This window comes from Macaca nemestrina, chromosome 3, assembly GCF_043159975.1.
Source record: "Macaca nemestrina isolate mMacNem1 chromosome 3, mMacNem.hap1, whole genome shotgun sequence".
Taxonomy (NCBI): Eukaryota; Metazoa; Chordata; class Mammalia; order Primates; family Cercopithecidae; genus Macaca; species Macaca nemestrina.
Window position 1 is genome coordinate 187,771,659 of NC_092127.1, and position 20,846 is coordinate 187,792,504.

At 46.8% G+C, this 20,846-nt stretch overlaps 1 protein-coding gene across 1 annotated transcript in view; it reads right to left on the minus strand.

The window, feature by feature from the left end:
* Positions 1–16,823: 16,823 nt before the first annotated feature.
* Positions 16,824–20,846, minus strand: part of LOC105465857 (otopetrin 1) — a 37,795-nt gene continuing 33,772 nt past the window's right edge. The window contains exon 6 of the mRNA XM_011714501.3: positions 16,824–17,807. Within this exon, the coding sequence (XP_011712803.2) occupies positions 17,637–17,807 (171 nt within the window). The 3' untranslated portion in view covers positions 16,824–17,636. The remainder of the gene's footprint in view (positions 17,808–20,846) is intronic.

Sequence of the window (20,846 nt, forward strand, 5' to 3'; positions counted from 1 at the left end):
CAGGATACATGCTGAGCTCCCAGCCACCAGCCCTGCCAATATGCTCAGCTTGGCACAGGGCAGGGAGCAGGGTGGGGAGGAGGGAATGGGGAGGGGCAAGTGGAAAGGCCCAAGTGATGAGCCAGCCACATCACCTCAAGCACAGGCCCCCTGATGGTGGCCCTAGAGCCTCCTCTTGAAACCCAAAGCTCAGTCCCTCTCCCCAGTTCAGGAGCGAGGAGGTTTCTGGCGGGTTAAAATGGGTAACTCAGGAGCTTGGCAGCTTTGAAAGGCAGCACTGTGTAGACAGAGGGAGAAGGATAGTCTTACAAAACAGTCCTGGGTTCAAATCCTCCTCTGACTTACCAGCTCTGGAACCTGAAGCAAGTGATGTAACCTCTCTAAGCTTCAGTAGCCTCATTTTTAAAATGGCACCCCTAATCCTTACTATGAAGAGATATCATGGGGAAATAAGATGCTGTACTTAGGAAAGGGCAAGTGCCTGTATTGGTCAAGTTTTTTTACAGCAATGCTGCATAACACACAGCCCCATGGTCTCAGCAGCTTAAAACAAGTGTTTACTTCTTGCTAATAATTTGCAGTCAGCTGGGAAGTCTTGCCTCGGACTGGGGTCCAGGCTCTGTTTGCTTCTGTGTGTCTCATTCACAGGCCAATGGTTCCTTGGAGCTTGCTCTTCTCATAATGCAGGGGTGGGGGTCAATGGGGTCACCCGACATCACATTCAGTTAGAGCCTCCGGTCAGACCAAGCGTGCACTAACTCTGCTCATGCGTCTCTAGCCAAAGCTGGTCATGTGCACAGCAAGAAATCTGCTCTGTCCACAGGGAGGTCGCAGGAATGTGGAAAGGCCAGGAAGGATTGTGAGCCAATAATACATCTTGACAGTCCACAATAGATGGAAGCTATTATATATTCATTATCTCAAACTGGCTCCACCAGCCAACCCCTTGTATCCATCCCCAGTGCCACCTCCTAATTCAGGTCCTTGATGCTTTTTGCTTGCACGGCTGCCAGAGCCTTTGGGTAGGTCTCTCTGTGTTGATGTCTTCACCCCCACTCCTATCTCCTCCATCCAACACTCTACCACCAAGGCAATCTTCCTAAAACACAACCACAGTGATCTTCATATTCCCTATGATTCCCTGCAACCCACATTATTTATCATTAATCCAATTAATAAAAATAAATGCATTAATTCCCAGCTCCTCAGTGTGTCCCTTCACAGTCTGCTTGTCCAGCCTCATCTCTTGCCTCACCAGCTTTCCCCAGCAGACCCCTCTCCCACCCATCCCAGTGCTGTCCTCTTCTCCCAGCCTAGTTCTTTCAGGCCCTGTGCCTTTGCACTTGCCCCTGTCTGAAATGTCCTTCCCACTTCTTCCTAAGGGGGTGAGTGCCCACTCACCTCTCACACCCCACACCAATGCACACTAGGATCTCCCCGAGACTCCAGGGTAGTAGCCACCACCTGTATTTCTGCAGCACACTGCATCTGCCTCTAGCACAGCTCGACAACCCACTGAAGTGGATAATATGTTCACTCGGTGCTGACTTGCCTTTCTTCCCCAGCTGCAAACCACCCAAGTTAAAGTCAGCCTCTTGGAGTCAGCCTTACTGGGGTGAACCCATTGATATGTATTGCATAAATGAACATATCGTGGCAGCAGTGATGAGGGATCTCCAGCTCTCCGTGTACTCTCTATGCTTCCCAGACTCTTGGGCAGTTGCGTTGGGTACTGACTGAGTTCTGGAAAACAGGAATGTGAGCAGAGTGCTGCAGCTCTCTTTGTCAGGAGCACCTAAGAATTGGCATGACTCTACACCCTCTCTCCTTCTGCAATGACCTCGTGTCAAGATGGCAGACCTGCAGAGATGAATGCGCCTGGATACCTGAGTCACCAGGTGGAGAAAACTCCTATTGTCCTGCATCAGACTCCACATATGACACCCTCCTTTTTCTGCACTGTCACCGAGGTTAGGGATTATTACTCACTGCAGCCTAGCCTAGCATTAAGTAGCTTGACTAATACAAGTTTGAATAAATGTTGCTCCATTTCCCATGGCTTCTGACTGAATGCTGTGCAATATCCACAAACCATCCAGATTGTGGTTTATAAATACCACCCTTTACTAAAAGGACCCAGAGCTCCTTGGAGAAGTGGCTGATGCTAAGGCTGGGGTAGGGAAGTACAAGGTGAGCCCAGAGTGCTGTGTGGTGCCAGAAAGCAAGGAAGCATTCAAAGAATGGCAGAGACATGTCAAAGGACACATTAATCAACTGGAAAGGGCTTCCACTGGCCAGATCTGGGATGATGTGAGCATCCAAATGAATAATGACAATGGTAGGTTATAGTCTATTGAATAAAATGAGAACCCATAGCTATAGAAAGAAAGAAAAAGGAAGGAAGAAAGGAAAGGAGAGAGGGAGGGAGGGAAGAAGAAAGGAGTCTTTCTTACAGTAGAATGCCAATGAATAAATATAGAGGGAATAATAGAAAACTCCATTTGCAACCATAGTCATAATAGTTTATTGAAGGAAGAATCATCACTGAGTGAAAATTTAAAAAGGTAAAGTATATTTTCATGGTCTCATAGCACTTCCACTCATATGGTTTATTAATTACAAAGAGAAAAAGTGTTAACAGTAGAGAAACCTGGCAGGTCCTCCCTTAATGAACAGAACAAAGTTAACGTCATCAGGAATAGGACAAATGGGTGCCAAGTGTCTCTTGATGTGACACACTGGGAACACAGCATCGCTTCTGTAGCATTCTTTTCCCCGAAGGAAACATCAGACAAACACAGATGGAGGGACCTTCAAGGACTGACCTGAACTCTTCATTGGTGTCAACCCCATGATAGACAAAAAGAGGTGGAGGAATTGTTGCAGATTAAAGGAGACTAAAAAGGCATGACAGCTGGATCAGGGGAAAGGTGCCTTGAGGGGCGTTATTGAGACTGTTGACAAAATTTTAATGTGAACTATTAGACAATTATCAAGGACTAGACGATTGTATGGCATCAACCTCAAATTTCCCGAACTTGAGCACTAGACTCTTCTTGTTCAAAGGGAGTATGTTCTGAAATGTTTAAGGGAGAGGAGAAGGATCCCTGCAACTGAATTTCAAATGGTTCAGGGAAAGATAATAGAGCAGAATAGACTACATAGATGGAGAAAGTAAATGTGGCAAATAACAATTGGTGACATGTGGGTGAAGGGCATGAAAGTTCTTTGCCTTACAATTAATTCTTCTGTTAAGTCTGAAATTATTTGAAAATAAGAGAAATGTTTTCAGCTGTGACTAACAGAAAGCCTGACTACTTGTGGCTTTTGCAATCCAGACATTTAGTTATCTAACGTAACAGGAATTAAGAGGAAGAAGGCAGGGGCTTGCAAAGGCTCAGTGATGTAGCTGAGCCTTTACAAGATTCCCTTTATCTTTGCAAGATTCCTTTTATCTTTTTGTCCAAAGGCACCACCTTCCTGAATATTACTGCTTTATACCCTTGGAGCCTCATGGTCACAGGATGGCTGTTATAGCTCCAGCCATCATCACCAAGTTCAGACTCCAGGAGCAAGACAGAGGAAGCTATGTCAAGGGAGCTTTTCTTGATGTGCCTCTTGCCTTTAACCAATGAAGAAAATCTTCTTAGAAGGATCCAGCAGACTTCTCCTTATGTCTCATTATCCAGAAGTGGACCACAGGACAGTCCCTACTGTAAACTCTCTCAAGTATCAGTGAGGAACAAAAGGAACAAAAGCCCCCAGCCTGGCTTAAACCAACCATGAGTCATAATCTGACACTGGACACTTTGTTTCCCAAGCAAAATCAGAATTTTCTCTTAGCAAGCAAAGGAACTACTCATGGGTGAGAAATTAACAGTGTGGGCCATAATTCATATTTGCTGCCTAGCATCTCCTCAGGCTGATGCCAAACGTGGGGTTATAGAGATGAAGATGCAGCTTCTATCCTTGAAAGCTCACAGTCAGTGCTTTCAGGGTAATCCCAGTAACCTCCTCATCACAATTATCCATCCAGACCATGCAGGTCCCTTTACTACCCAAATAGGAAGGAGTGCCAGAAAAAAGTGACCTCACCAAGTTGACTTGAGTTTTTCCAAAAGCAAATAAATAAATAAATAATTTTTGAACCTGCACAGCCAAGTATCAAATAAATATATGTATGTTTTTGGGGGGACTGGGGGGCGTGTTTGGGGTTTTTTGTTTTTCTGAGCTTCCTGTAGTATTGAAACTATCCCACTTCCTCTTTTTTGTCTCAAAAGATCTTAAGCATTGGGCCAGACACAGTGGCTCCTGCCTGTAATCCCAGTACTCTGGGAGGCTGAGGTGGGCAGATTGCTTTAGCCCAGGAGTTCGAGACAAGTCTGGGCAACGTAATAATATCCCATCTCTAAAAAAAAAAAAAAAAAAAAAAAAAAAAATACAAAAATACAAAAATTAGCCAGGCATAGAGGTGGATGCATGTAGTCCCAGCTACCTGGAAGGCTGAGGTGGGAGGATCACTTGAGCCCCAGAGGTCAAGGCTGCAATGAACCGTGATCATCACATCTGGGCAACAGAGCAAGACCCTGTTTCCAAAAAAAAAAAAAAAAAAAAAAGATCTAAGCATCCATTCGTTTTAGTTCATTTGAGGATAATTATTGAACTCCTCTTCTACCACCACTAGAGATACAGAGGGGGAGCAAACAGTCATTGGTCCTGCCTCTTGAGGCTCACAGTAAATTGGTAAAGAGGGACCACTATTCAGAGAGTCACACATCATTGTATGATCAAAAGCTATGACAGACGCAATGAAGGAAAGCTAGGTGGTGGTGTGAGGCTTCATGGCAGGGACACCAGACCTGATCTACAGGTGAGGGAAGACTTCCCCGAGGCACTGGCTTGAATGGAGAGCTGAAGGAGGAGTAGGAATTCACTAGAAGAAAGAAGAGGAAGCAGCAAGTGCAAGGCCCTGCTGCAGCAGGAGGGAGCATGGCACGTTCAAGGAACTCAAGGAGCTGGCAGTGTGGATTACAGAGGAAGAGTGCGACATGAGGGCAGTGGCTTGAGATGAGGCCAGAGAGGAGGGAACACAGGACCAAGGGGACCAAGGCAAGGATTTTGGTGTCCATCCAATTGGAGGGTGCTGAGCAGAGGAGAGGTAACCATGTAATTGCCTTTCTCAAATGCCCCTCTTGCCACAGTAAGGACAGACTGGTAGAAGCGGGGGATGAACTGGAGAGATGAGTGAGGAAGCTGCTCCAGAAGACTCATCAGGAAATGATGGTGACAGGGAATTGAGTGGTAGGAATGACAATGGGAAGAGATGAGTGGAATCCAGGTATTTGTGGGTAGAAGTGGCAGGTGTGGCTACTGATTGGAGATGGGGCTGCAAGGCTGTGAAGGTGTGAGTCCTTTACTCATCCACCTTAAGGGTCATGACCAACACTCTTGTAACAAAAGACACATTAACAAGAGAAAAAGCAGAGCAAATTTATTTATTACAAGTTTTATGTGACATGGGAGGATTCAGAAATGACAACCCCAAGACCCAAGGAAAACTGTTGATTTTTATGCTTAGGTTAGATGAAGAATGGACAGCCAGGAAGAAATGTGATTGGATAAATGGGTATGACCTAGTGGGAACAGACTGAAAGGGGACCCAGCAAAGCTGTCGGCTCAGATTCTTCTTAGCCTCTCTGTGTAGCCTTCCTTCCTCCCGGGTATGGGGCAGGACCCCTTCTGAAATGAGGGTTTTCAAAGGAGAAGGAGAAAGTAGAGAGTGACCTTTCTAGGTTTTATAGTTTGCTTTAGCAGGAGGGTTTCTAGGTTCTATGACCCACCTTAAGGAAGATGAATTCTGGTTTATGTTACTCACTTTGGAGGAACAAGACAAGCAGGAGAGAGGGTGTCAAGAGAAGGTTGGAAAGACCTTGCTTCTGAGTTCCTTCCAATATCCTTCAGTTCAAAATACTCAGGCTCAGGCACCACGCTTTGGGGTGTCATTTTCTGAGCCCTGACAGAGCATAAGGGTAGAGTCAAGACAGCCTTTGCAGCCCAGCTTGCATAATGGACAGACCCTGGTGCAATCCATTTGGTTGGAAATGTGGAGTTAGAACCGGCTGGCGATGCCGGGAGTCTTGAGTTCAGTGTTGGACACATTGAGTGTAAAGTGCCTTTGAGACATCCAAGTAGGCTGTTGGAAATAACCAGCCTGGAGCTGAGAGGTCAGGTTGAAAATCAGCATCCAGACAGCAGGTGGACCCTTGGCCATGAATTAGACCACCAACAAGAGCAAAGTGAGAAGTCAGGAGGACCTAGCAGGGCCCCTGAAAACTCCAAATGGCTAAGAAGAGGCAAAGAGCTATAAACAATCCTGAGACGGGGCGGAGGGCAGAGCCACCTGGAGGGAATGTGTTATCGAAGTCACACCCTGCCCCTGCATCCACTCCTGACTCTGAAGATGGGAGCTCGAGAAGCCAAGGGACTTGCTCTATACCCAGGTCACCCGACTTCATCCTGGGCAAACTGAGATTACAATCCCCGGCTCTCATTTGCCCTCTTTTCTGCTTTTGGGTTTTTTTTTTTTTCTTTATATACTCTTTTGTATCTTTTTCTAGGTACATAGTAGGTGCAAATGGATGTGAGGTACATGAGGTGTTTTGATACAGACATGCACTGTGAAATAAGCACATCATGGAGAATGGGGTGTCCATCCCTGTCCATCCTATCCTTCCTTCCTTCCTTCCTTCCTTCCTTCCTTCCTTCCTTCCTTCCTTCCTTCCTTCCTTCCTTCCTTTCTTTCTTTCTTTCTTTCTTTCTTTCTTTCTTTTTTTTTTGAGATGGAGTCTGCTCTGTCACCCAGGCTGGAGTGCAGTGGCGCCATCTCCGTTCACTGCAAGCTCCAGCCCCCCCGGGTTCATGCCATTCTCCTGCCTCAGCCTCCCAAGCAGCTGGGACTACAGGTGCCCACCACCACGCCCAGCTAATTTTTTTGTATTTTTAATAGAGATGGGGTTTCACAGTGTTTGCCAGGATGGTCTTGATCTGACCTCGTGATCCGCCCGCCTCAGCCTCCCAAAGTGCTGGGATTACAGGCGTGAGCCACCGCACCCAGCACATTTATCCTTTCTAATACCAACAATTCAATTACATTCTTTTAGTTATTTGTAAATGTACAATTAAGTTATTATTGACTACAGTCATCCTGCTGTGTGATCAAACAGTATGTCTTAGTCATTCTTTCTAACATCATCCCCACCTGCTCTCGGCCCCTTCTCCTCTTACCAGCCTCTAGTAACCATCCTACCACTCTCTAGCTCCATGAGTTCAATTGTTTGATTTTTAGATCCCACAAATCAGTGAGAACATGCAATGTGTGTCTTTCTGTGCCTGGCTTGTTTCACTTAACATAATGACCTCCCATTCTATCCATGCCATTTTCTGCGTCTGTACAAGGCACACAAAGCAGGGCAATGGGACTCAATGGATTTTCCACGCTGCTCTAACACCCTACTGCAAACCCGGTGGCTTCAAACAATGCAGATAGATTCTCTCATAGTTCTGGAGGTCACAAATCCGAAACAAGTCTTCCTGGACTAAAATTGAGGTGTTGGCAGGGCCCTCGGTAGAAGCCCTAGAGGAGAGTCCATTCCTTGCCTCTTTGGTGGGGCATTTTGAATTGTGGCCACATCACTCCAATCTCTGCCTCTGTGATCACATCACCTCCTCTTCTGCAGTCGAATCTCCTCTGCCTCCCTCTTCACTTATAAGGACACCTTGCAATTACATTGCAGTTCCACACAGATAATCCACGATAGTCTCCCCATCGCAAGATCTTTGAAGTAATCACATCCACAGAGTCTCTTCTGTCAACATCCCGTTCACTAGTTCTGGACATCAGGACATGGACGTCTTTCGGGGTTATCATTCCCCCTTTCACAGGCTATCTGGGCTGTGTACAGAACCAGAGATCTTGGAATCATCTTGGCAGCCTCACTCTGTGAGCAGAGAAACGTCTGTCTATACTCAGCAGCAATCCCTGGAGGCAGAGACTGGAAATTACACCTGCAACCATAGTAAGAGCTTGCCATGGGCCGGAATGGGTGCCATACCTAGAGCTGCACATGCATCCCCCTCGATTCTCTCAGCAGCCCTTTGAGGTCGCTCTCTTACTGCCACCAAGGTGCAGGGTGGTGAAGGCAACTCGGAGCAGAGACCTGGCCTCGAAGCCTCGTCTCCCTGAGAAAGAACCAATCATCAGGAATCCATGAACACAAGCACAAGAGGCAATCCAAGTCCTTCCCCAGAAGCCTCACTCTTCATTCAATCTGGCTGGAATCCTGCCTTCCCTTCAGGGCCCACCTTAGGGACAAGGAGCAACCAGATCCTACCACCAGGGACACAGTCTTCACGTATTTCTGCAATCCGTCTGCAGCCGATGGTCTGAATGAGCATCGTGTCATCATAGCACTTGTAAATTGTTGGAGGGGCTCCTCCACACTGAGGGAATGTGCTTGTTCAGGGAAGGGCACACTCCCCCATTTCTCCCCGAACCACACTTCTGCCATGGGACCCTGTGGACAGAAAGACCCTCCCCTTGCACTGTTGCTTCGTGTGGCTTAGTCTTGCTTAACGAACATGCGAGGTGTGGAGGCTGAGAACTGCGTGTGGTGCTGAGGGCAAACAGGGACCATCTGGAAATGCTGAAAGCATTCTGTTCAAGTGGTGCCTTCCCGTCAAGATTGATAGGCCCATGATGAGAAGATATTGCAGGAAAGCACGACCTGGACCGCAGAAAGGACAGATCAATGGGTGGGGCTTTATGTGCTTATCCCTCCCACAACCCTGCTGCAGACCCCACCCACGCTCAAGCTTAGCCCCTGTGGCTTAGAACCCAAGGGCGCTTCTGAGCTGAGGCAGACATCAGGGGGTACTAGTTAGGCTGGGTCAGCTGCAAGTAACAAACAAACAAAATACACAGCAAACTCTGGCCCTCAGGGCCAAACACAGCCCACCATCTATTTTTATAAATAAAGTTTTATTGGAACATAGGTGTATCCAACCATTTACACTTTGTCTATGGTTGTTTTCAGGGTTATAGTGGCAACAGAGATCTTATGGCCCACCCAGAGCCTAAAATGTTTTCCACGTAGCCCTTTATAGAAAAAGTTCACCCACTCCTGGCTTGAGCAATGACAACATTGAATTATCTGGCATCACAAGAACTCCAGAGGAAGGCAGCTCCAGGGTCACACAGAGGCTCAGCAATGTCATCAAGGCCCCAGGCTCCTGTTCCCTCCTCAGCAGCTTGGCCTTTCTTCTCAGGCTGGTTGCTTCATGGTCACAAGCCTGCTGCCACAGTCACAGGCTTGACTGCCTCTCACAAGCACATTCAAGCCAGGAGGAAGGGCAGGCTTCCTCCTCACCTCTTCTTATTTAGGGATCAAAATCCTTCCAGGGTGGCGCAGCAGAGGCCACTTACCTCTCAGTGTTTAGACCAGGGGTCAGCAAGCATTTCCTATAAAGGGCCACATAGTGAGTGTTTTAGGCTTGTCAGGTCATGTACGATCTCTGCAGCATATTTGTGTGTGTGTGTGTGTGTGTGTGTGTGTGTGTGTGAGAGAGAGAGAGAGAGAGAGAGAGAGAGCGAGCGAGAGAGAGAGATGACCCTTTAAAAATGTATACTCCATTCTTCTCATGAGCCATAGTTTGTCACCACGTGGTCTGGCACTCTTCACGTGCCCACCTCCGTGCCCGTCTCCAGGAAAGGGGTAGCAGGCTTACCCTTGATATCAAAGGTGCTTGGCTTAGACCAATCATCCAAAACTGATGTTTCAGAGATGCCTGCCAGAGGAGTGCAGGCAGCTATTACTGATGTCAGAAAAACAGAGCTCCACTTCGTTCTCCAGCAGGAAGGAGTGATTGGCTGCTGGTCCTCCCCTGTCCGAGGAGGAGAACGGAACCCACCAAGCTGCGGAGAGGTGGACCCCACGGATCCCCTCGCAAGCCAGGTCTGAGAGCGAGCAGAGGGAAGAAACTCAAGCGTCTGTAGTCCTCTTTCTCAAAAGCCAGGCTTAAAGCGCCATCTTGTGTCTTCGAGGCAAAAGGAGGTCAGGATGTGTGTGCTAGAAGCAGGCAGAGGATCTTCACCAAAGTCTCAAAAACTAGAGAAGGAAACATGGCGATCCTCAGGGCCCATGGAGGCCCCCGCCCCTCCCATGCCCTGCGATAGTCTGGAGCTGGGAGGGTGGCCCACGTGTCCACGCAACCACATCAGGGAGGCCCCGGGAGAGGAGGAAGCACAGCTCCTGCCCTCATGAGGCAGGCAGTCCCATCCAGGACTGGACTGGATGAGCGCCAATAAATAAGAAAACACAGCTGGCGGCCGGCTGTGAAGGGGCTGGACAGGGTGCCGAGGTGAAGCGTAATGGGATGGACAGTGAGGACTTCACTACAGAGGAACACCTATCTACACACGGCCTAAAGGGTGAGAAAGATGGATCCTTGCCCGGAGCCAGAAGTGCACGCCCCAGAGAGAGCAGCTCCTGCGGAGGTCCTGCGGGGCAGGCAAGGAAGGAATATTAAAGAGAGGAAGCCAGGTGTGGGTGCAGCCGTGCAGGAGGAAGGGCGATGGGGGAGGGGAGGCGAGGCAGAGGATGGGATTGGCATGAGAAGAAAATGAAGATGCAGAGCCCAGATCGTGACAGCTCCGATAGACCATGGGTAGCAGTTTGTATTTTCTACTAAAAGCAATGGGAGGGCGGGGCGCGATGGCTCATGCCTGCAATGCCAGCACTTTGGGAGGCCGAGGCGGGTGGATCACCTGAGGTCAGGAGTTCGAGAACAGCGTGACCAACATGGTGAAACCCCATCTCTACTAAAAATACAAAAATTAGCCAAGTGTGATGACACGCGCCTGTAATCCCAGCTACTCGGGAGGCTGAGGCAGGAGAATCTCTTGGGCCCAGGAGGCAGAGGTTGCAGTGAGCCGAGATCATGCCATTGCACTCCAACCTGGGCGACAAGAGCGAAACTCTGCCTCAAGAAAAGAAAAAAAAAAAAGCAGTGGGAAACCATTGAACGGTTTTTAGCAGGTGGCCTGATTTGATTGACATTTTTTAGACATGTAGCTTCACTCTCATGGTTAAGGGGGTCCGTACGTTACTAACATTGCCGAAACCACCATGCCAGAATTACCCTCCCACTTGTGGGTTAAAACACTGCGCCCATCTGTCCCTCCCCAGAGTCCTCTTAGTGGCTGCTCTTAGGAGGAACTAACATCGCCTACATTCCCCCATCACACCGAGCACAAGCGCCCTCCCAGCCAGCTGCCCCAGCCTCCCCCACCGAACTCAGTCCCACTCACACCCCGCATGCCAGGGACTCTCCCATCAGGGGAACACCCTGTAACCCCCAAGTTCCTCCAAAGCCTCTTGAGACAGACCAGGGTGCCCTGCAGGGAGTGGGTCCTAGTGGGTACAGTGAGGGAACGTCCTTTCTGAAACAGGCTGGGTCTTGGCCGGGAAGTGGTGACAGGCATCTCTGACACATGCTACGGGAACCCAGCGCAGCCAATGGAGTCCAATCAGCACACCTTGCGCCCAGCCCTTTGTTTGGTACCTTGAGGCCACTGCCCATGCGCCAGGTGCCCCCTCTCAAGTTTGCCCTGAAGTTCAGGGAAAGGCGCCGGCGCCGCCTGCTAGTTGCACTCTCCTATAGCAGGGCTCACATTTTGGGAGAAAGAACCAGCTGTTAGCAGCTTTCATTCTTCACCATGTTAAGCAAAGTGCAGCATTTTATAAGTGGGTGAAAAGCCAGATGTTCTGTCAGCTGATTGGATTGTTCTGTACACATATCCCTGAGGCGTTGTTTAACGGATATTTTTACTGAGTTGACTTTCTTTATAAGATGATATGACTAATGAAGAGAAAAGGCAATGAAGTTCTTAAAACCGGCATGATTGGCCGGGCGCGGTGGCTCAAGCCTGTAATCCCAGCACTTTGGGAGGCCGAGACGGGCGGATCACAAGGTCAGGAGATCGAGACCATCCTCGCTAACACGGTGAAACCCCGTCTCTACTAAAAAATGCAAAAAAACTAGCCGGGCGGGTTGGCGGGCGCCTGTAGTCCCAGCTACTCGGGAGGCTGAGGTAGGAGAATGGCGTAAACCTGGGAGGCGGAGCTTGCAGTGAGCTGAGATCCGGCCACTGCACCCCAGCCTGGGCGACAGAGCAAGACTCCGTCTCAAAAAAAAAAAAAAAAAAAAAAAAACCGGCATGATGAACCAAATGCTGCCACTGACTACATAGGTACATGTGATCCAAAGGTTCCCTCTGTTCAAACAAAGTAAGTGCTTACCTAACCAGGTCAACTGTGAGCTGGGACTTCACAGACAGGTGTAGGGGGAGACGGATGCGGGAAGGGCTTCGTTAACTGAGAGGGTCATGCAACTGGAAGGCAGTAGCAAGCATTTTCCAGCTGGATCTTTTGGCTGACATTTGTGGTGGTGGGGAGACAAACAGGTCTAAGTTGCCCCCCGCGCGTGGGTAGGTAGGAAGATGCTGGTGGGTTTGGTTCGACAGTTTGGAGAATGTCTTGTGGAAGAGGTGCTTTTTCTAATGCACACTCAGGCACCATGGGAGCCTGTTGTCACCCTGGATATCTGGCTCCATGCCCTTGCCCTTCCACTCTGCCTCGACAAGAGTCATGGCACCCAAAATCCATGGTTCAAATCTGAGTTTCACAGGCTCAGGGAGGAACCCAAGCTACCAAATGCACAGGTCCCTCCTGTATACGGTTACAGCAGGTAAGGGAATAACTTACTCAGTGCAAGCTGCTATAACAAAATAGCACAAGCTGGGTGGCTAATCAACAGCAAGCATTTATTTCTCATGGGTCTGGAGGATGGAAGTCCAAGATCAGGGTGCCAGTGCTGGCATGGTTGGGTTCTGGTGAGGGCCCTCTTCCGGGTCACAGGCAGCTGTCTTCTCATTGCATCCTCACATGACAGAAAAGGAGTGCACAAGCTCTCTGGCCCCCTCTTACAGGCACTAATCCCATTCACAAGGGTCCTACCATCATGACCTCATTACCTCCCAAGACACCCACCTCCAAATACCCCCACATTGCGATTAGAGCTTCAACATATGAATTTAGGGGGGAAACAAACATTCAGTCCATTGCAGATTGTCCTGATAATATGTGTGCCCAGGACATTGTCCCCACAGCGAAGAGCTACATTGGAAGGCAAACCAATGTCAGGTTTCCTAATGTGCACAGAGTCATCCCTGGAAGAGTGAGTCCAGTGATCTTACCAGCTAATTGCATTGAGCTACCCCACCTCGGGGATCTACCTGCCAAGGAGAACAGAACACCGCTGACTTTGACACCCATCTCTCAACAATGATGGATGAATGCTGGAAATTTACCTGCTTGGGTGGCTTTGTCTAAGTTCATCTTGCTTATGCAGACTTTCTTTTTTTCTTGCTCTCAAATACTTTTATTATGAAATATCTCATTTAAAAGTTCATTAAAATACATTAAAAATACACTTAAAGAGTACATGTTTAAAGTGCAGATGAAAACATAATGAATACATCTTTGCTTAAGAAAAAATATTTCGGACGCAGCATGAACTCAGTTGTTGGTTCCAAGCCCCTCCCCTTCTCACTACACTGAACTTGGCGTGCATTCTTTCTTCAGGTGTGTTTGTAATCTTACTGCATATGGACATATCCCCCAGTAATATCAGGGATTGTCTTGCTTGTTCCTAGACATCATATTAATGTATCATACCAATTGTACCCCTATGCTACTTAATGTTTCATTCAGCACTGTTTTGGGGACTCTCCATGTTGATACATGAATTCAGGTGTGTTCATTTCTTCCTCTCGTGAAATATTCCATCATGGAAATAGTCCCTAGTGTGTCTATCTTCACTCCTAATTGACAGGCATTTAGGTGTTTTCCATTGTCCTAATTACAAGTGATGCTGAGTGAACATTCCTGAACCCATGCGTGAGGTTGTCTCTGGAGCACATGCCAAGGAACGGAATTCTTAGGTGGTAAGGCATGTGTATCTCCAGCCTTCGTCAATATTGCCAATTGCTCTCTAATCTGATTTTATTCATTTACACTCCCACTAGCAGTATATATGAGTCTTTCTTTCACATCTTGCCAACTCTTGCCAATCTAATAAATGAGAAGTGGTAACTCATTATTATTTCAATTTGTATTCCCTGTATTAATCCCTGAGATCTTAACAGTTGCGTATTGCACATTCTGGTTCCTCTTCGGCAAATTGCCTTGGCATTAAGATAGTAAATTTTCCTTGCCACCTACCCTGGTTGAGTCAGGATGCTTAATTACTTGGAGGTAAAAAGCACCTTCCTGAGTGCAGATTTCTGGGCCCCCCTCCAGACTGAATCTGCACTTCCAGCTTGAAGGGCTGGAATCCTAACAAGTTCCCCAAATGAGTCTCAGGCACACTAAAGCCAGAGCGTCAATGCCTGGGACCCAAAATAGGGAAGAAATAGCCACCCCTGAGGCTGCCTGTTGGGGATAAGAGATGCTCCGTCCATCTTGAGGTCCTTTCTTGGAAACGCTAAGCACAGCCGGCCATGCAGGCTTTTCCAAGCTCTGATGCTGCCCTGTGTCCACGATAGCATCCCCACAGCCTAGATCCATCATCCCAACATTATGATGGCTCCTTTGTCTCCTTGCCAGAGCCCAGAGCCCACAGCTGAGGCCACAGGGCTGTTCTAATGTGCTTAGAATGGGGATAAAGGTAATGCCAACCAAAATGGGGAAACCAGTATTCCTGCTCAGTCACTGCCGAGTCAGCATAAATCGCTCCAGAGCACAGCCTGTCACTGACCTCAAAGACTCAGTTACAAAGATGATCACCATAGCATTGTTTATGGTAGTACCACCAAAAGGAACCACCTAAATGTCTCTAAATGTCCAACATCACGGTTTGAAAAAATAAGGAATGGTACATCCTTCCATGGAATGTACTTTAAAGCCACCCAAAATCATACTGCACATGGATACTGCACAATCACACTGCACAATGTCAAGGAAACTTGCTCAGGAGTCCATGGATTCCCAAGTAGATGCCTATCAAAGGGAATTGGCACCCCCTGAGATGCTGATGAAAGTGCAGATTTCCGGGCCCCCCTCCAGATTGAATCTGCACTTCCAGCTTGGAGGGCAGGAATCCTAACGAGTTCCCCAGATGAGTCTCAGGCACACTAAAGCCAGAGCGTCGATGCCTGGGACTCAAAATAGGGAAGAAGCATGCTGGTATATCAAGAGGAAAAAAGCAAGTTACATACAAATACAGTATATATGTAAAAACCACCTCCTTCATGTGGGTGTGAGTGTATGTGTACTTTTGAAAAAAAAAAAAAAAATTATCGCCGGGTGTGGTGGCTCACATCTGTAATCCCAGCGCTTTGGGAGGCCAAGGTGGGTGGATCACCTGAGCTCAGGAGTTCGAGGCCAGCCTGGCCAACATGTTGAAATCCTGTCTGTACTAAAAATACAAAAATTAGCTGGGCATGATGGCAGGCATCTGTAATCCCAGTTACTCCAGAGGCTGACACAGGAGAATCACTTGAACCCAGGAGGCGGAGGTTGCAGTGAGCCAAGATTGTGCCATTGCACTCCAGCCTGGGCGACAAGAGTGAAAGTCCATCTCAAAAAATAAAAAATTAAAAAAATATATATATATTATTTATTTATTTATTTATTTATTTATTTATTTATTTATTTATTTTTAGCGACAGGGTCTTGCTGTGTCACCCAAGCTAGAATGCAGTGGCATGATCTTGGCTCACTACCCAGTCTCAAACTCTTGAGCTCAAGTGATCCTCTACACTCAGCCTCATGAGTAGCTGGGACTAGAGTCATACCCCACCGCACCTGGGTTTTTTTGGTTTTATTTTTGTTTTTTGTACAGACAGGGTCTCACTATGTTTGTGTTCCCTGACTGGTCTTAAACTCTTGGCCTCAAGCGATCCTTCCGCGTCAGCCTCCCAAAGTGTTGGGATTGCAGGCGTGAGCCACCACGCCCAGCCTGTGTGTGTGTACTAATAGCTACCTAGATAACAAAACTTAACAGCAGTTACCTCTAGATTACCTCAGCACCATTGACAATCAGCCTGATGCCTCTTCGCAGTGGGGCTGTCCTGTGAGTTGTAGGGTGTTAGCAGTATCCCTGGGCGCAGTAATGTAACAATCAAAAATGTGTTTGGTAGCACAAAAGCGCAACTATAGTTAAGAATAATTTATTGTATATTTCAGAGTAACTAACAGTGAAATTAGAATGTTCCTAACACAAAAAAAGATACATACTTGAGGGTATGAATATCTCAACCACTCTGATTTGATTATTACTTATTATATGTTTATATCAAAATATCACATGTACCCTATAAGTATGTACAAATATTATGTAGAATTTAGATTTATGTAAATTTTAATAAAAAATAAATATTAAAAAACATCTTAAGATATTGCTAAATGTCCCCTCAAGGAACAAGATCCCCAGGTGGAGAACTGATTCTCTAGATGGGACATGTATAGATGATGTTTTTCCTTTGTTTTTTAGTACATATGCCTATTTTTTAGTTTTTTCTAAAATAAGTGTACTTTAGTCATATTAAAAAAACTTTGTATCTATTATTGTACCATTGCCTGCACTGTCTGAAAAAAAATACACTCAGATGAAAAGATATTCACACTAATACTTACAGTAAGAAAATTACTTTTATTATTATTTTAAAATAACTATGGAAAAACTATACAAAGGCCTCCCAGATATCAATATTCCTTAGGCAACTTTGAAATATTTATAATCTTACTCTTTGGACTAGGCATCCTAATTGTAATTCCATATCTTAAAGAAGCAATTCTAAATATAGGAAATGCTTCACAAATAGGATTGATTTTTGCAGAGTTACTTATAAAAGCAAAAAGTTATAAACACTGTAAAACCAATCATAGGAAACTACGTTAATTAAGGTACATTCACTTAATAGACTACTGTACAGCATTAAAATGATATTTATAAAGAACTTATAACAATGTGGGGGCAAGGTTTATGCCATATTGTTAAGTGGGAAAATAACTGAATACAAAATCAAATATGTTACATCACATTCAAAGGCATAATAATGACAACGAAAAGAATCTCATCAACGTGGTCAGAAGAAATACACCAAGATATTAAAAGTAATTGTTAATTGAACAATGGCATCATAGGTGACTTTTTCACTCTACTTTCCTGAAATATCCAAATTTTTTACAATAAACATGTACGTATTTACAGTGAAAGAGAGAACAGTGAAATTTCTTTTTAAAAATACTTGAAAATGATCACAAAAATGTGCCAACATTTCAGGTAAGAAATATCTTTTTATATTGGATAGATTCCAGCCACCTCATGGATTTTGATCTAACTTGTTTACATTCATCAGGGGTGATGAGCAGTTCCAGCCCACAGGAAGCACAATCTTTGCAGACAAAAGGTGGCCCTTCTCATATTTGTCAGGCAATATTTGTCCAACCTGGCTACTCCCAGGTGGCTCCAATGAACTCTTGTTACCTCACTCCTCTGTCTCTTGTGGACCCAGACTATATGTTACAATAGACCTCAAAGAGGGAGGCAGCTGCATGCATTCGGTAGAAAATAGAAAAAGGCATGGCCAGGTTGACCACAATTATCCAGGGTTCAAAGCCAAAGACAATCTCCTCCAATCCGTTGTCATACTCGGGTCGACAGCCAAAGGCAGGAGGTATCCAAAGCTGCAAGAGAAGAGAAAATGGCCTGTGGTGGGGAGTGGCTTTGAAGCCACCACAGAAGCCTCACTCAAGTCCCAGGCCTCGTGGGAGCTGACCTGGGTACATGGAGACTGAGTCGCCCCTGACAGAACAATAAGGAAATCTCGTGGCATTTCCCATCTCCACAGAAACCACCAAATCCATATCTGCCATGATTCTGCTCACTTCCTCACCCACCCTTCCCTGCAATCCATCCCGAATGAGTGCTTTTTGAACCCATCTAACTCTCTCCATCCCTACAGCCCTCACCCAGCCTCAGTTTCCTCATTTGTAAGATGAGAATTCTAACACGTGTCTGAAAGGGCTTAGATGAGAACTAAATTTGCAAAACTGAAAGCAGTGACTTTTGTTTGTGTTGCTCACGGAACCTACACACTGTTCCCTGCTTCTCAGTCTCTTCTCTGTCCCAGTTCTCTCTCCTTCTGCCACCCCTTGAGTTGTCAGGCTCCTCACTCCCGCTTCAGGCTGCACACTTCTTCAGCTTCCTCCACCCCCTGGCTGTGGCAGGCAGCCTCTAGGATGACCCTCAATGCTCCCCAGCTCCTGCAGCCACCCTCTTGTGGAGTCCCCACCCCTTGAGCGTGGGATGCACCTAACAACTCACTTCCAACTCACAAAATATGGCAAAAGGCCCAGGAAGTCACTTCTGAAATTAAGTTGCAAAAGGACCTGCTATCCCTCTTGCTGGTGTTCTCCTGTAAGACAGTTGGCAGAGCTGCCACGCTGCGAAGCAACCTATGCGGCAAGGAGCCCAGGGAGCACTCCCGTCAACAGCCAGCAAGGAACTCAGACCCTCAGTCCAACAAGCCACAGCTGAATCCTGCCAACAGGCACATGAGTAGATTTGGAAACAAATCCTCCGCCACCTCTCACAAAGTCAAGCCTTGAAATGAATGCAGTCCCATCCAAAAGTTTCAGCCTGGGAATGGCCCTGTGCAGAGACACTCAGCTAAAACTAGTTGGATTCGTAACTCAGAGAAACTATGAAATTATAAATGTACGTTGTTTTAAGTTGCTGAGTATTGGGGTGCTCTCTTCCATAGCAATAGGTAACTGAGACACATCGCCTTCATTAGTATCACCATATGGAAAACGCCCTGCTGTGTACAGCCGACCTCTGTATCCAGGGACCTGTGTCTGTAGATTCAACCAACCACGGATCAAAAATATTCAAAAAATAGGCTGGGCACAGTGGCTCACACCTATAATCCCAGAACTTTGGGAGGCCGAGGCAGGTGGATCACCTGAGGTCAGGAGTTCAAGACGAGCCTGGCCAACATGATGAAACCCCATCTCTACTAAAAATACAAAACATTAGCTGGGCGTGGTGGCACGTGCCTGTAATCCTAGCTACTTGGGAGGCTGAAGCAAGAGAATCCCTTGAACTCAGGAGGTGAAGCTTGCAGTAAGCCAGGATCATGATGCTGCACTCCAGCCTGGGCAATAGTGAGGCTCCGTCTCAAAAAATAAAGATAAATAAATTCAAAAATAATATGGTTGGTTGTGTCTGCACTGAATATGTACAAACTTTCTTCTTGTCCTTATTCTCTAAACAATACAGTATAACAACTATTTACATAGCATTTAAATTGTATTACGTATCCTAAGTAATCTAGAGATGTCTTAAAGTATACGGGAGGATGGGTAGGTTACATGCAAATACTACCCCATTTTATATAGGACTTGAGCATCTGTGCATTTGGTATCCACCACGGGGGCCCTGGAACCAAGACCCCTCTCTTCTACTTTGCTTACTGGCTTCTGTGACTCTTAGGGTCTCTCCTACCTGTTTGTCGGGTCCAGATTTACATTTTATGGAAATCAGATGCTGTCCCTACCTTGATTAAACCCCCAAAGTCTGCCCAAAATGTTTAAAATAAAAGCTACACTCCTGCATGGGGTGATAAAGCTCTCTGTTAGCTGATTTCTAACCACTGCACATGCTTCTCCTCACTCACCCCACCCACTTGGCATGCAGCCCTTCTTCCTGTTTCTCAAACCAGACCCGCTCACTCCCACCGGGGGTTTTATACCAGTCCTTGTTCCCTCTGCCCTGAACATGTGTGGCCAGCCCCTCCCTGTTTCACGTCACCCTTCAGCGAGGCCTTCCCGCTAAGCTGGTCCATCTGATCTGCAATGGCCACCCAAGAGCTATTTCCCACACCCTCCTTTTCCACTTCTCTGCTTAATACGGGTACACTATAAGGTGTCTGTCTTGCTCAGTTGATGGTTTTGCCTGCTGTTGCCTGGTTTGTAAGCCCCATAAGAGGAAGACCAGAGATCTTGGTCATTGCTGTACCCTCACCATTCATAGCAGTCCCTGGACCTCTGTAGGTACTCAAGGGACACCTTTTAAAGGAAGGGAGAGAGGAAGGGAGAGGGAGACAGGGGGGAGAAAGGAGAAGAAAGGAAGGCAGGAAAATGGGACCTCTTTTCTGAAATCCACATTTTGATATCTGCTGTTCAGCTGTCTGTAAATTCTTGTTACTTATCCTATTGAGAGGCGGCCTATGATCTCTTTCCTTGAATCTATATGGACTCTGTCACTACAGGACTAATAAAATATGGCAGAAGTAACACCATGCAGTTTCCAAGCCCAGGGCTTAGGAGACAAGCAGCTTCCAGTTCAATCTCTTGGAGGGTCGGCTCTGAGACCTTAAGCCACCAGGTACGGAGTCCGACAACCCTGAGACATCATGCTGGAGACCCAACTGTGGATACCCCAGTCAAGAGTCCCGCTGAGCCCAACCTCCCAGCCACTCCCACCCAAGACACCAGACCACGGAGCTTCCTGCCAAGGCTTCACCAACTTCACTTGATACTGTGAGGAACAGAACTGCCCATCCAAGCCCTGCCACGAGTCACAATAAATGCCATGAGACAAAAACAGTCATGCATATTGCTTTTGTCACACATTTGGGGTAGCTCATTGCATGGCAATAGAAAACCAAACTATCTGCCTGTTGGGTTCGTCCATTTGGATGCCACAGAGGCACCTGAAAC